We start from the raw sequence: 12,091 nt of genomic DNA, 5'->3' as shown, positions 1-12,091 counted from the left end.
ACTCTATTCCTACTGCGCTGCCGCAGCTATGGTGTTGTTACACAAAAAATTAAGGTTTAAGGTTACGGGCGCCAAAAGCGGCTAGTGCCAAATTGGACCAATTAGAAAAATGCAGCATTTTACCGCGGTTTGGTGGATATCCCTGTCAAAGGGCAAGAGTGGATCGTGACGAAAATCGACTGCCCACAAACCACTAGCCGCCCTCGAGAAAACGAGAGTCCCGAGCAATGGAAGTCAGCAAGTCAATTTCTGAGGCAATCACTTCATGCAAGATTCGATCATTCAACGCCAACGAGTCTAAAGAAGTACTAGTAGGGACTTGAGAAGTTGTGTGTAACCCACATTTATGGGTGGGCAGAAGTTGGTTCTATGAAGGATTGCATTTGTTTCGACTACCAGCATCCCCGCCATCAAGAATTGAAAACGCTATATCCAAAGGATAGCCAGCCATGTTCGGTACTGGATTGTTCGATTGGCCACTTGATACGGGCACAGGGTGCCTGTACCTACAGATACTTGTTTCATGCTTTCTTGTGCTCATGCTCATATGCAGCACCAGTTCCAAGCTGAAGGGAATTCCACGGCTGATCATGTGGCCCTTCGGTGTACCAGTGGCGCATTCCAGATCTCTCCAACACCGGTAGGGTGGGATGACGGTACTCGTTCTGTGCTGCTTCGGCCACAGAAGCACTTCTCGGTTGGTCCGGACGTTGGGTGTTGAGATTGCCATTTCTTGTCGAAGGATGTGATTTTGTGGTGTTCTTTTGGATGGCGTCGGCATGGAGACGTTGGAGCTCGTGATACATCCCAACTGGATGTAGATGGGGTCCTCTGGCCGAGGCGGGATCGTGAACAGCGCCAATATGGTTGAGATTCTCGTTACGCTTGTCTATGGTACCGTTACCCATCAACGTCTTTGTGTGCTTGGCTTCGGCAGGCATGGTCTCTTATGACAATCCAGAGACAGCTAGCTACATGGAGTGTCAGCAGAAACGGTTCTATTACCAAAGGCAATTGAGTATTTCTTTACCGTTAGTGGTCTTCAAACAAAGTCAATGCAAGCTATGGATCAAGAGATAAAGTCAGAGAGTAGTGATGAAGCGGACCCTTATAGAATGATGAATGAAGATGAACAGTATGTAGGACTCTGTAGGAGTATGAGAGTACTTATAGCTCAGATCGGCCTGGCCAGAGGATACACCGGAGGACTCCTTCCTAAAAGGGATGCCTCTGCACAGCTGCAATCAGCAAGGCGTCAGGCAAAGGGAGTGATGGGAGTTGGACTCCAGCCAGCCGTCATGAAAAGTTTCAGGGGCAGCGGTGCTTCGTAGATGCTTGCTCTTCTTGGTCACTCGTCCTGCAGCCGGGGACTGGTAGCACGGGGCCCCGGCAACTACCGCTTGGGGGAGGGTGGGGAAGACTCCATCGAGTAAGTGGATTGATTTGCTGCCATCACTGTCGGCATGGCGGAGCATACATTTGACCAGACCGAAAGTCCTGCACGTACGGAGTAACAGCACAGGACATTCCATCGGAGCATATGGCAGCCGCCATGCGTCGCCCTTCCATGTTTGCATGACTTCCCTGCAGAAAAGTCGCATGCGGTGCCGATTTGCTGTTCTGTAGGCCACGTACAGTGGCCCGTATAGTTCCTTGATGAGGAATAGTCGCAGAGAGACAGCACATGTTGAAGGATTACACTGTACTAGTTAGGCAACTGATGGAAACTTGTCAAAATGTCAGTTTCATTTCAGGCGTCCAGACATGGACTCCTTCCATAACTGGTTAGTATCAAGGTGCCTGGCAATGACCTCATGCTGTGCGAGTAAGTGCTGAACAGCAAATAAGCACCCATCAATGTGTGCTTAGTTTTAAGCCTAACCATAACATGATCTAGTTATGGTAATATTTTAGACATTTCCCCCCCCAAATTATGGCCATACGACGATCGGATTATGGTCGCCGATCGCTGGGGATTGGGGTGTTAGACGACCGCGGCCTAGCGAAAAAGACGAAGAAAAGGCGCAGAAAAGACGCAGAAGTTGTGTGGTAGAAGTGTGTTGATTCTATCTACGTTTATTTGGCGCCTTTTGTACGTCAATTCCTTCTATGCTTGGCAGGCGGGTGACAGGCGTGTGGCAGGCGGGTGACATTGGGTTGTGTAACGCAGCTACTAGAAATCTAAATAATAATACAAAGTTCGGATGAAATACAGCAACTCCGCAGGCGCCAAGGCCCCACATCGCCCTTTGATTGTTATGAAAGCGAACCATTGGTTTATTTCCTACGGACCAATAACGCGTCCTTTCTGGAGCCCTTTTCCAGGTAAGTTCTGGCAGGAAATGGAAATGTTTGCCCCGTGCTATCCTCCGAAGTCAAAAATACTCTTGCAATCACCGTCGTGAACAAAAGGCTGCAAATAGTAGTTACATGCGTGCTTGCACCTGATCTAATACAACTAAGGGTAAAATAAGCCTCCAGGACTACTGGTGATCGCCAATGGTACAAAGCTACGAAGACATATGAATCCAAGTCTGAGTGATTATCTTCGAATCTTGTGCTGGAACAGCTCCAACATCAATATACCTGCAAATTGCTGTGGCGTGGCCAATCGGACGGTTCCATTGAACTTGAACCCCGGCTTAGGTGACAGTTGAACCTTCTGCTGAGGCGTCATCGTATCCAGGCGAATATACAAACACTAATCGAGGAGACTTCTACTTCGAAGATCCTTTTTGTGGAAAGCCGGTGGTAGGTTTTACTTTTCTTGTGTGCTAGATTGCAATGCCTTCTTGGATTTTGTGAATCGCTGGTTCCCAGTCCATTACGCTACCACGCAGTGATTCGCTGTCGTCTGTGGACATGGTTCTGTAGGAAGCCATGGAGAGTCCCAGTTGTCGGCGAAGTGATCCACTCGACCAAGAACTTCGAGTTGGGCCACTCCCGATTGAATCGCGACCAGTTTGCGTTTCACCCTTATTTCGAGTCACTTTTCGCCGCAAGGAAAGCATAGAAGCAAGTACGCTGCTTTGGGAAGATCGGGGCGTCAAAGAGAGGGTTGGATCGAAGGGTACACTCTGAAAGTGTAAGTGATCGGTTCTAGAGAGTTCGGTCTTTTCACTGCTCATACTAGCAGCTGCTAAGACCTGACTCGGCGGAAAGGAAAGAGATATGGTGGTATGCTCTTTTACGAACGTGCTGAAGTATTCCGAGTTCATGTATGAACTCGGTGATGGTGTGGTATTGACGATAGCGCAAGCGTTCAACAGGGCCCACATGAAGCTGTGGCTGGAATCATTCGCTGATACCAGCTTGAGTGCACACTCTTGTACATGCCTCAGGAGTTGGGCTACGTAATATAGCCACGAAGAACTGCTGCGATCCTCGGTACACAGCAGTTCACATTGCATCGACCATTGACTTGTCGAGCTCACTAGCGTAAGGGATATCGCGGCGAAAATGTCCGAAGAGGATATTCCCATGAGTCGGCACGTTTCGGGAACGACTTCAGAGATGCCATCATTGAATGTGAGCATCCTTGCTGTGGAATAGGTAGTCCACGTGTGACAGAATATTAGCATGCTGATTTGCCGGGCAACGCTCATCTCTTCATACTCCCAATTTGGCCTTTGTTCAAAGACTGCAGATATATTCTTGTGCAACTCTTCATCGAGCAGCCTAGCGGCGCACCACGTGAATATAAAGCGCAACGCCTCATCGTGATTTTGTTCCGTTTTCCACCATGCAGCCCGTTTTAGCATGTAGTAACACGAACATTCGGTATCAGCAACGGATTCGGAGTAGGGAGGTAGGATCCGTGTGCTGCACTGATGATAAGAAGGAGAGCTGAAGGGTTGTTGATCGCGTCGAGCGCTTCCTGTCTCATGAATCCAACTAGAGATAGCGTGGAGAGCATAGCCACAGTCTCCTAAAGATCGAGAAGGCTGGCTCAATCTCTGCAGAACATCTGCTAGTTGAGCACGCAATGTGGATTCAGCCTCGGAAAAAGTTGTTAGATTGTCTTTGGAGTCACCTAGCAAGTTATGTATGGCGAGTTGAGCAGCGTTAAGCTGTGGTGGAGTGAACGATGAGCGTGCAACGTCAAGGACAGCAGAACTAGCAATGTAAATGGTACGTGCTTGCGGGCTAACAATGTCTGCCACAGCATAAAATAAAGATCGTATGCATCTTGAGATAACCCAACGGTAAAGAGGATATTAGCTGCTTCAGCAATGTTTTGCAGGTCTGGGAATGACAGCATGTTCACGATATCGTAGGATTCTTTTGCTTGAAGGATGTCTCCCGCGGTAACAGTCTCCCTACAGTCGGCACAGGTGTCACTTTCAAGCCGACCACTCGATTGTTGAGGTACAGACAGAACAGCGCTAGTGCTGCGGCTGGGATGAAAATGCTTCTGCTGTGACATCGGTGTCTCAGGCCCACTGTTACGAACGGGGTTCCTGACTCCAAAACCCCAATCGGGATCAGTCGGGAGAATCGCTTGTTGGGAACATTCAGTGCCCGCGGCCGGCGTTGGACTGGGAGTGTGCGCAACCACGCAGTCCACAGTTGTCTCGTTTGGGAGAGCATTGGTGGGTGTCACGGGTAATGACCAATCAAGAGATCGACTTTGATGTGCATTCACTGGGGAACTCTGGAATTCAGACCGAGGTGGTAGAGTCTTCAGATGAGGCAGCTCCCACTTCCGAAATATTGGCTTGTACTGAGGCCGCCTGCAATCCAAATGTCAGTCATACTCAGCAGAGACAGATGTACCAATGCTACGACCGTAGTATAGTGTGACTTTGCTGAGACGCAAATACAATAGAGAATCAAAGACGGGGCAGACAACTCACGAAGCTGTAAAATTGTGGTCTCGTTCCATAATATTCATTAAGCAGCCAAGAGACATGAGCAGACGAAGTTGGCATATAACTGGCTTATGCTTTTTCCATTCTGATTCTGTGATAGAGCGAGCTTGAGTTGCTCGACCATTCCAGTTTAAACGCATATTCGGTAATGAAATTCGAAAGACAGTTTGAGCCGTGGCGCTTTATAAACCAGAATCTATTGAATGATATAGTTCCTGATACTGAATAAGAATTCTGAAACAAGTCTGTAGGTTTTCGTACGATCGTGAGTCTAGAGTGCAGAAAGGGTCGCCGTCCGAGATAGCGTGCACCATGACAGCGTCCAATGCTGGAGTTGCAGCCTTATGCGATGCCAAGTCAAGCATACTTTCCATATTCGGTAAGCTCAAGTCAAGGTTGTGGCGCTTTTTAGTTACAGGTTAGGGCGAGGAGCAGAAGACCAGTGATGCTCGTATCTCTCAACGGCCATGCTGTATGGCGCTATGGCATGACGTGTGATTCGGAAGAAAAGATCGAGTACTGTGTAGGTGCAGTTTCAGAGTGCGGCTAACATCCTCAACATGGTCGGTACATTCTTCGATGACGTTCCATTGATCTGAGCCCCCGAGACCAATGCTTGACACTATTTCTTATGTCTGGAGGTTATTTCTTGATGGCAGGTAAAGTCGATTTCAGCTTGCTGGGTAGTGATGTGATCTTTTAGCAAACACCTATGGTGTGGAATTAAGGACTAAGATCATGAGTAGGTTGCGATGAGCCAAGTGATGAATGCACGGATACTAGTATGCTGCTGCAACTGAGGCACGTGGACGACGTCTCCAGAAGTATTGGCAGAAATCACATAGAAGTCTAGAGCATTATCGGCCTTTGGAAGGTATCATGCTGACTAAGCACTGTAGCCGTCGATCGATCCAAAGCTTGGGGACCTAGCAGCCAGAGCTTGAATTCCGAGTCAGTTGTCGGCGGCGGGAATCCTCGGCTTACAATGCCAAAGGACCACCCGGAGGATATTGATAGCTCGTGGAACCGTAAGGTGCTTTGAATTTTGCTAGTAAGTACAGTTATAGATGGTATTGGAGTTTGGAAAGCTCAATCCATGAAATTCGGATGTACTACTACGGCTACAGGCCTAATTTTTGCACCCCCCCTGGTCGAAAACGCTAGTATCCGTACAAAACCTACTATGCAAAATTAAGTATAGATGTGCACAAAATTGCTTAATTAGGACTAGTCTCTAAAATCGAGTTTGTTTTCCATTGGCATCCAAAACTGCTTGACATCTCTCCTGCATTGACTCAAGCAACTCCTCGAGATATTCAGGGGGCACAGCATTCTATGCAGCATTAACAGCTGCTTGTAACTCATCGTACTTGTGTAGAGTATCTCTATAGCGCTCTTGTATCCAATCTTTCATCCAATTCCATACTATCTCAATTGGATTTAAATCAGGCGAATATGCAGGCCATTGGACACAAGATATGCCACGTTGACGAAGATCTCGAATAGTACCCTTAGCAGCATGAGCAGGTGCAGCATCTTGCATAAATATCAATCCTTCGCTGCTGTTTATTTGTATCCAGTCTACTCTCGTCGTGTTCTGGCTGGAGAATTCCAGGTCGTCAATCCATGGCTGTTGAAAGATCTTGTTGATCTCGGTCTCTGGTCCGACAACATGAAGAACAGAATCATTGCTGATGGCGGCTCAGTCCAAAATATTCCCAACATTCCTGCTGATATCAAAGCATTGTACAAGACTGTTTGGGAGATCAGCCAACGAACTATCGTGCAGATGGCTGCTGATCGAGGTGCATTCATTGACCAATCCCAGTCTCTCAATATTCATCTCAAGGAGCCTACCATGGGCAAGATCACCTCCATGCATTTCGCTGGGTGGAAACTTGGCTTGAAGACGGGAATGTACTACCTGCGTACCATGGCCGCCTCTGCGCCCATCCAGTTCACAGTGGACCAGGAGCAGCTTCAAGTAGTAGACACGAATGTGGCGCGTCAGCGAGCAGCACCAAAGAAGAGACTCACCTCTAGCGGGTATAACGGTTCATACGCAGCAATTCCCAGACCAATGTACGCCCAAAAAGGCAGCGGCCACGGATCCGCAACATCCGTCAATATGACAAAATTCGTGCAAAATAGCGACAGGGATGCTGACAGGGATGCGCATGGAAAAAACGCGTTTGTAAGATATTTTGACCAGGGGGGGGGTGCAAAAATTAGGCCTGTAGCCGTAGTACTCTGATAAAGATTCCCGTCACTAGTACTACTCAATGGTCGAATATCTGGTGTTTGACCAACTCATACCCGCTGCAGCAAAATCCAACAAATAACAGATACTATGCAGCTTACTGTTGGTTGCGTGTTTCACTAGCTCTTCCCATACGGATCATTGCGGACCCCACCATACACAGCACCCGTGTCTAGCCGGAAGGCGCTCCAAGGCTGTGCATGTGCGTTTTCGTTATACCAACGACACATCTTTTCGTTTTCGAATGCTGATGAAGAGCCATGATGATGACCGTTCTTCACAGCTCCTGAGACATGAGCGCTCATGGAACCACCGGATTCTTGAATACGGCAACCACTGGACCTTTCTGGACATTCTGGCAAAGATGTGCTGGATCCAGAGCCTTGTTCCTTATTGGCACCGGCATAGAGGTGATTGAAATCGGCAGACATACTGTTTTGATCCGAATGAGGGTTTTTGCTGAGAGCATGGCTATGTAGAGCACCAGCATGGCTGAGGTCGTGGCTCTGCTGCTCGGTAGCTGATCCGACCAGGGGCATCCTGCCTTTGGCGTGCTTAACCGAAATGATTGTCTTGACACCCATGAGACAGATCTATGTAGATAGTGAGATCTCGATAATATCGAAGCACGGCATTGTAAGCCAACCTACCAGCTAGCAACCTGTGTGAGGTGGTTCGACAATCTGGGTAGTAGTATTAACTTCCTGAGGCAGAAGAAGAGTATGGGAAAGAGTGTGGGAAAGAGTGGTCTTGGGAAGGCGATTGGCGGTAGCAGAAGGCGAGGATCATGGTGACAGGGTCCGTATTTGTACCTTCTGCCACCAGATGATGAGATAGCCTCTCACCCGAATCGGGTCCATATGTTTGACCGCCATTCTTAGCCACATGCTCGAAAGGGAAACTGGACGAGGCGCCATAAGCGCTGGATTAGCATTGGATTAACAAGTTTGCCGGTAAACGCGAAGAAGCGATTGAATCATTCACAAAGAGACACGTCTGAAGCGACAGCCGAGCAGTCCAGGGATGCTCTGTTTGAGCCGTCGCCAGTTTCACGCTTCCACTTGCCAGATCAGGGTTAGAACTCATTCCTAGCAGTGCGGCACAGACATGTAGCGCCTAAAAGGAGCTGATGATGCGTCCTCCCCTTCCCACAGTTCAAACGTCCACCATTCACAAACGATCAAAAACAATGCACATGGTAGGAGATGGCGTTCTGCGAAGCTCAGATCCGACTTCCCGTACAGCCGATAGTTGTCACTGCCAAATCATGTGTAACCCTTTTCGCCCGGAGGGGTAATGAAGCCTTGCTGCCAGCACAGGAAGCCAGTGAAGCTGATTGGTAGCAACTCATGTCGCTCAACACGGCGGTGCAGGCAGCGTAGCTCGGATGGTTGGTTGGTTGTGACTTGACGTGTCCACGATAGATAACAAAAATGCCGCGGTTCCAAAGCTCACGAAGGAACAGTTAGTTTCATGGCCTGTTTCTACATTCAGTTTGGCGCTGTTTATGCTGCAGAAACAAGGCTCCTCTAGCCGCGTTGCCTTGAGCTTACTCGATGGGGAAAGTGGCCTGGCAGATGTCAGGGGGCTGATTAACGAGGTGCTTACCTCTTTCAGATTCATCAGAAATCATTCGTGATGACACCCTTAGGTGCGTCCAGAAGGATGGAGATCAGCATCTCATCTCTCCCTTTGACATCACCTTTGGAGACTTGTGTCTACATCTTTTCGCAACGCAGCAGGTCGTCGTAGATCTCTGCTCCGTAGCACCTTGAAGTGACCTACTTAAAGCAGCTCGCAATGGCTGGCGTAACCTTGAACTGGAGCGGCTGAGCGCCCCAAGCACCACGAATTGCTGATTCTGAGTGGGAAAAGCATAAGGCATTGATATGCGAGCTACGTCCTACTATGAAACTAGACGTGTTGATCGAGTTTATGGCCAGAAATCACAACTTCAATGCTTCGTAAGTGATCACTTCCATCATCCACATAGAATCATGAGCAGCTTCTGCTTCTCTACACCAATATTTCCGACCATCTATTGGGAGATTGTGGATATAAAAAGTTGATGATTAGCCAGGCGCCACCAATACAAGCTGAGATTCCGGAAATGGCATCTTCCTAGTCTCGAAGCATTTACAGCTCTGCAGGAAGGGTCGAATGGCTCTAGAAACATCGATTGAGGGACATCGGCTAGAGAGAATTCATTCGAAACATCGAGGCCCAAATCAGCTATGCAAGATGTGTCAGAATTAGGTGAGCTTACGCCGGAGGAGCTCTTCGCAGGCTTGGATTTTGGATCAGGTATTCAGGTCAGCAGATCCAAGTCTAGAAGCAAGTCTGCCGAGGACGAAACGTTGCCCGAATCACAAGTAATATCTTCTTATGAAAGTGATCCTAAGGTTGACGCAACGGCGATTGCAAATGTCAGCTCTAGCACAGTTCTGGAAAGTGATGATGACCAGCCAGCATTTGTTGTTACCCACTCCTACCTGGAAGACAAAATCGAAAATGGGCGACCAACGTCGATCCGCGTTGCGATCAGGCCATCGTACCAACACTCACCGTTGCGAGAGTCTCATTCTGCACCGTTTCGATATTCAGCCGAAGTGCTCCATACAATGGAAGTTGGAGATCTTCTTATTACAGTGGATGCTGGGAATTCTGGCAAGCGAGTGGCGTATGATCCACCACTCAACCCAACCCCATGCTCCTCAGTCAGCAGCAGACTCCGCTCTATGTCATCGCTGCGCAGAAGAATCATCAGCCAGGGAGCAGAGAGCATCAGAAGCAACGACAATAGTTCAGATAGAATGTCAATGTCCAGCGTCAATGGCGGATCAGCACGGAGCATAGCTATGGACTGGGATCCTGTTGTCAGTGATATCCAAGAAGGCGTTGCGGTGTGAAATCTCGCATATTCGAGGTTTAGAAATCTGCTTATGACGCATGAGCGATGATATGTTCTCAGGGCACTAATTCTAATTTCCAACTCTAACATGACATCACTTGATAGAGATAGGATTTTCCTCACCCTCTACTATGCCGGGGGGGCTGTATGAAAGGAGAAGCGCTTCCAAATCATTCTTGTGTGACATTGAAGGAGATGAATTTGTGTATGTTCATTATGATAATATTTCCGAAAACGCCTAGAAGGGAGCAAAGTGAATCGACCACAATAGCGCCAATAGGAACTGAACCTTGTACTACGGTAAACTAACGCCCCTGGGCCTCGCTTGAAGCCGGTGCAGGGGCATGTTGCCCCCTTCCGAAAGTGGTTTGGCGGTGTTTCGTGGCTGAAGATTTCTAGACGTCAGGTCGATTGACCTTACCCGATCAGGAAAGTGACTTTGCATGAGGCTGTGGATTGAGTACTCTGCCGTTCTTTCCCCATAAGACGAGCCCTTGGAGTCGTCCTTCGTGAGGATTTCTGCTTTCCTACTATGCCACAAACTACGTACTCGAGCCGAACTATCGCCTGCAGGAGCATCTACATGTACTGCAATACTATTTGACCCATTGCGTCTCGAGCTGACGTGTTCGCACGTGAGGAGCTTCCAATGTCCAAACTACGATTGAAATGGGATGGGCGAGCGCCCCAAGCCCGAACTATACCCGATTCGGAATGGGAGAAGAAGAGGACAATAATATGCCAACTTCGTCCTACCATGACAATGGAGAGGTTAATAGAAGTCATGGCTAGTCAGTACGGCTTCAAGGCATCGTAGGTGATTCATTCCTCGAGTGGCGTAGGATTCTGGGTCATTCTCACCATGCAGAGACCACCTGTGGTGTGGACAACAGATGAAAAGTGTACTGACAATTTTGAAGACAACGGCAGTACAGGTCTAGATTCCTGAAGTGGGGATTACCTAGCTTGGAAGCATTTACAGCACTGCAAGAGAGCTCAAGTCACCTTAACACGAGTGAACCCAAAGTATCGCCTGATGAGCACTCATTTGCAACGTCAGCTCAAGAACCTGCTGGGCGGGTGGGACAAATGTTAGACATGGTTTCAAACAGGGTTCCCTTGGCAGCCTCGAACATAGAATCCGGTGTTCATGTCACGGAGGCTAGACCCGAAAGTGAACCTCCCTGGCAAGAAGTTTTGCGCAGGCTCTCAGCGAAGCCGTTCTGCGAATTGAACCAGCCCCCAATGCAGCTTCGACAAAAGGTCTGTCGCTCAACGTAATTACTGCCGACCCAGACGAAATTCCAGCGGACTGAGCGCTCGAACGTCAGGAGAGGCCACCAACAGGCTAACCATGTGTTCTTTCCAATGTTCATCAGTAATGGGAGTCTCTTGTTGCTCCAGGAATGGCAGGCAGCACAAAATTTGCCAGTCGAAAATCTGCGTGCCGGCCAGCGTCCAATAAAAGGTCGTGATATTGTCATTAGCCTAACAGTGCAGCGCGCCGAGATCAATCCACAGGAAAATCAGGGCCATGATCGAAAGTCAGACGTTGCTTATTGACTCGTACGTGGTACGTATGCCTCAGCCATGGAGCTTGCAGTGATCCTGCCCTGTTGGCGAAATTTCGAAGAATCGAGCCGCGAGACACCTCTCCGGCCATACTACTCCGCTTGACGGGTAGAAAGCAGCGTTTTCGTGGAGTCAACCGAAGCAACAGCTGCATGAAGACCGAGCCATATTGGGGAAATATCCAGGATACAATGCTTGATATGATATTGTCTTCGACCTCTCAAGCTACCAAGGACGAGGCTAGACTGCGGATTGCTCAGGATCGGTGCATAGGATTCTAGGTTCCATGCTTCATGCCAATTTGATGGGTATGCTGACAATTTGTTCTGGTCGTCAAGCACGGCGGCGAAAACAGCGTTCAAGGATAATCTGAGTTTGTTCAACTGGGCCGCCATACCCAAAACCATCATTTCGGTTTGTCAATAGTTTGCAGGCCTTGCTGCGGTCTGACTGTCGATTTCGCAAAGTAGACCGGAG

The 12,091-nt window shown here is 48.6% G+C and overlaps 3 protein-coding genes across 3 annotated transcripts; 2 read left to right on the top strand and 1 right to left on the bottom strand.

Moving 5' to 3' along the window:
* Positions 1-521: 521 nt before the first annotated feature.
* EPUS_06748 (uncharacterized protein) lies at positions 522-941 on the bottom strand (the record flags this gene model as incomplete). Its single annotated transcript, XM_007805226.1, has 1 exon — positions 522-941. The coding sequence occupies one exon, from the start codon at positions 939-941 to the stop codon at positions 522-524; it is 420 nt and encodes a 139-aa protein (XP_007803417.1).
* Positions 942-6,543: 5,602 nt separating this feature from the next.
* EPUS_06747 (uncharacterized protein) lies at positions 6,544-7,213 on the top strand (the record flags this gene model as incomplete). The annotated part of the gene is made up of 2 exons (XM_007805225.1): positions 6,544-7,065; positions 7,145-7,213. The coding sequence occupies 2 exons, from the start codon at positions 6,544-6,546 to the stop codon at positions 7,211-7,213; spliced, it is 591 nt and encodes a 196-aa protein (XP_007803416.1).
* A 2,152-nt stretch (positions 7,214-9,365) lies between these two features.
* On the top strand, positions 9,366-10,040 carry EPUS_06746 (uncharacterized protein; the record flags this gene model as incomplete). Its single annotated transcript, XM_007805224.1, has 1 exon — positions 9,366-10,040. The coding sequence occupies one exon, from the start codon at positions 9,366-9,368 to the stop codon at positions 10,038-10,040; it is 675 nt and encodes a 224-aa protein (XP_007803415.1).
* Between the last annotated feature and the right edge of the window lie 2,051 nt (positions 10,041-12,091).

Source organism: Endocarpon pusillum (genome assembly GCF_000464535.1).
Source record: "Endocarpon pusillum Z07020 unplaced genomic scaffold scaffold4190, whole genome shotgun sequence".
Lineage (NCBI taxonomy): Eukaryota > Fungi > Ascomycota > Eurotiomycetes > Verrucariales > Verrucariaceae > Endocarpon > Endocarpon pusillum.
This window is presented reverse-complemented; position numbering and strand designations above follow the sequence as displayed.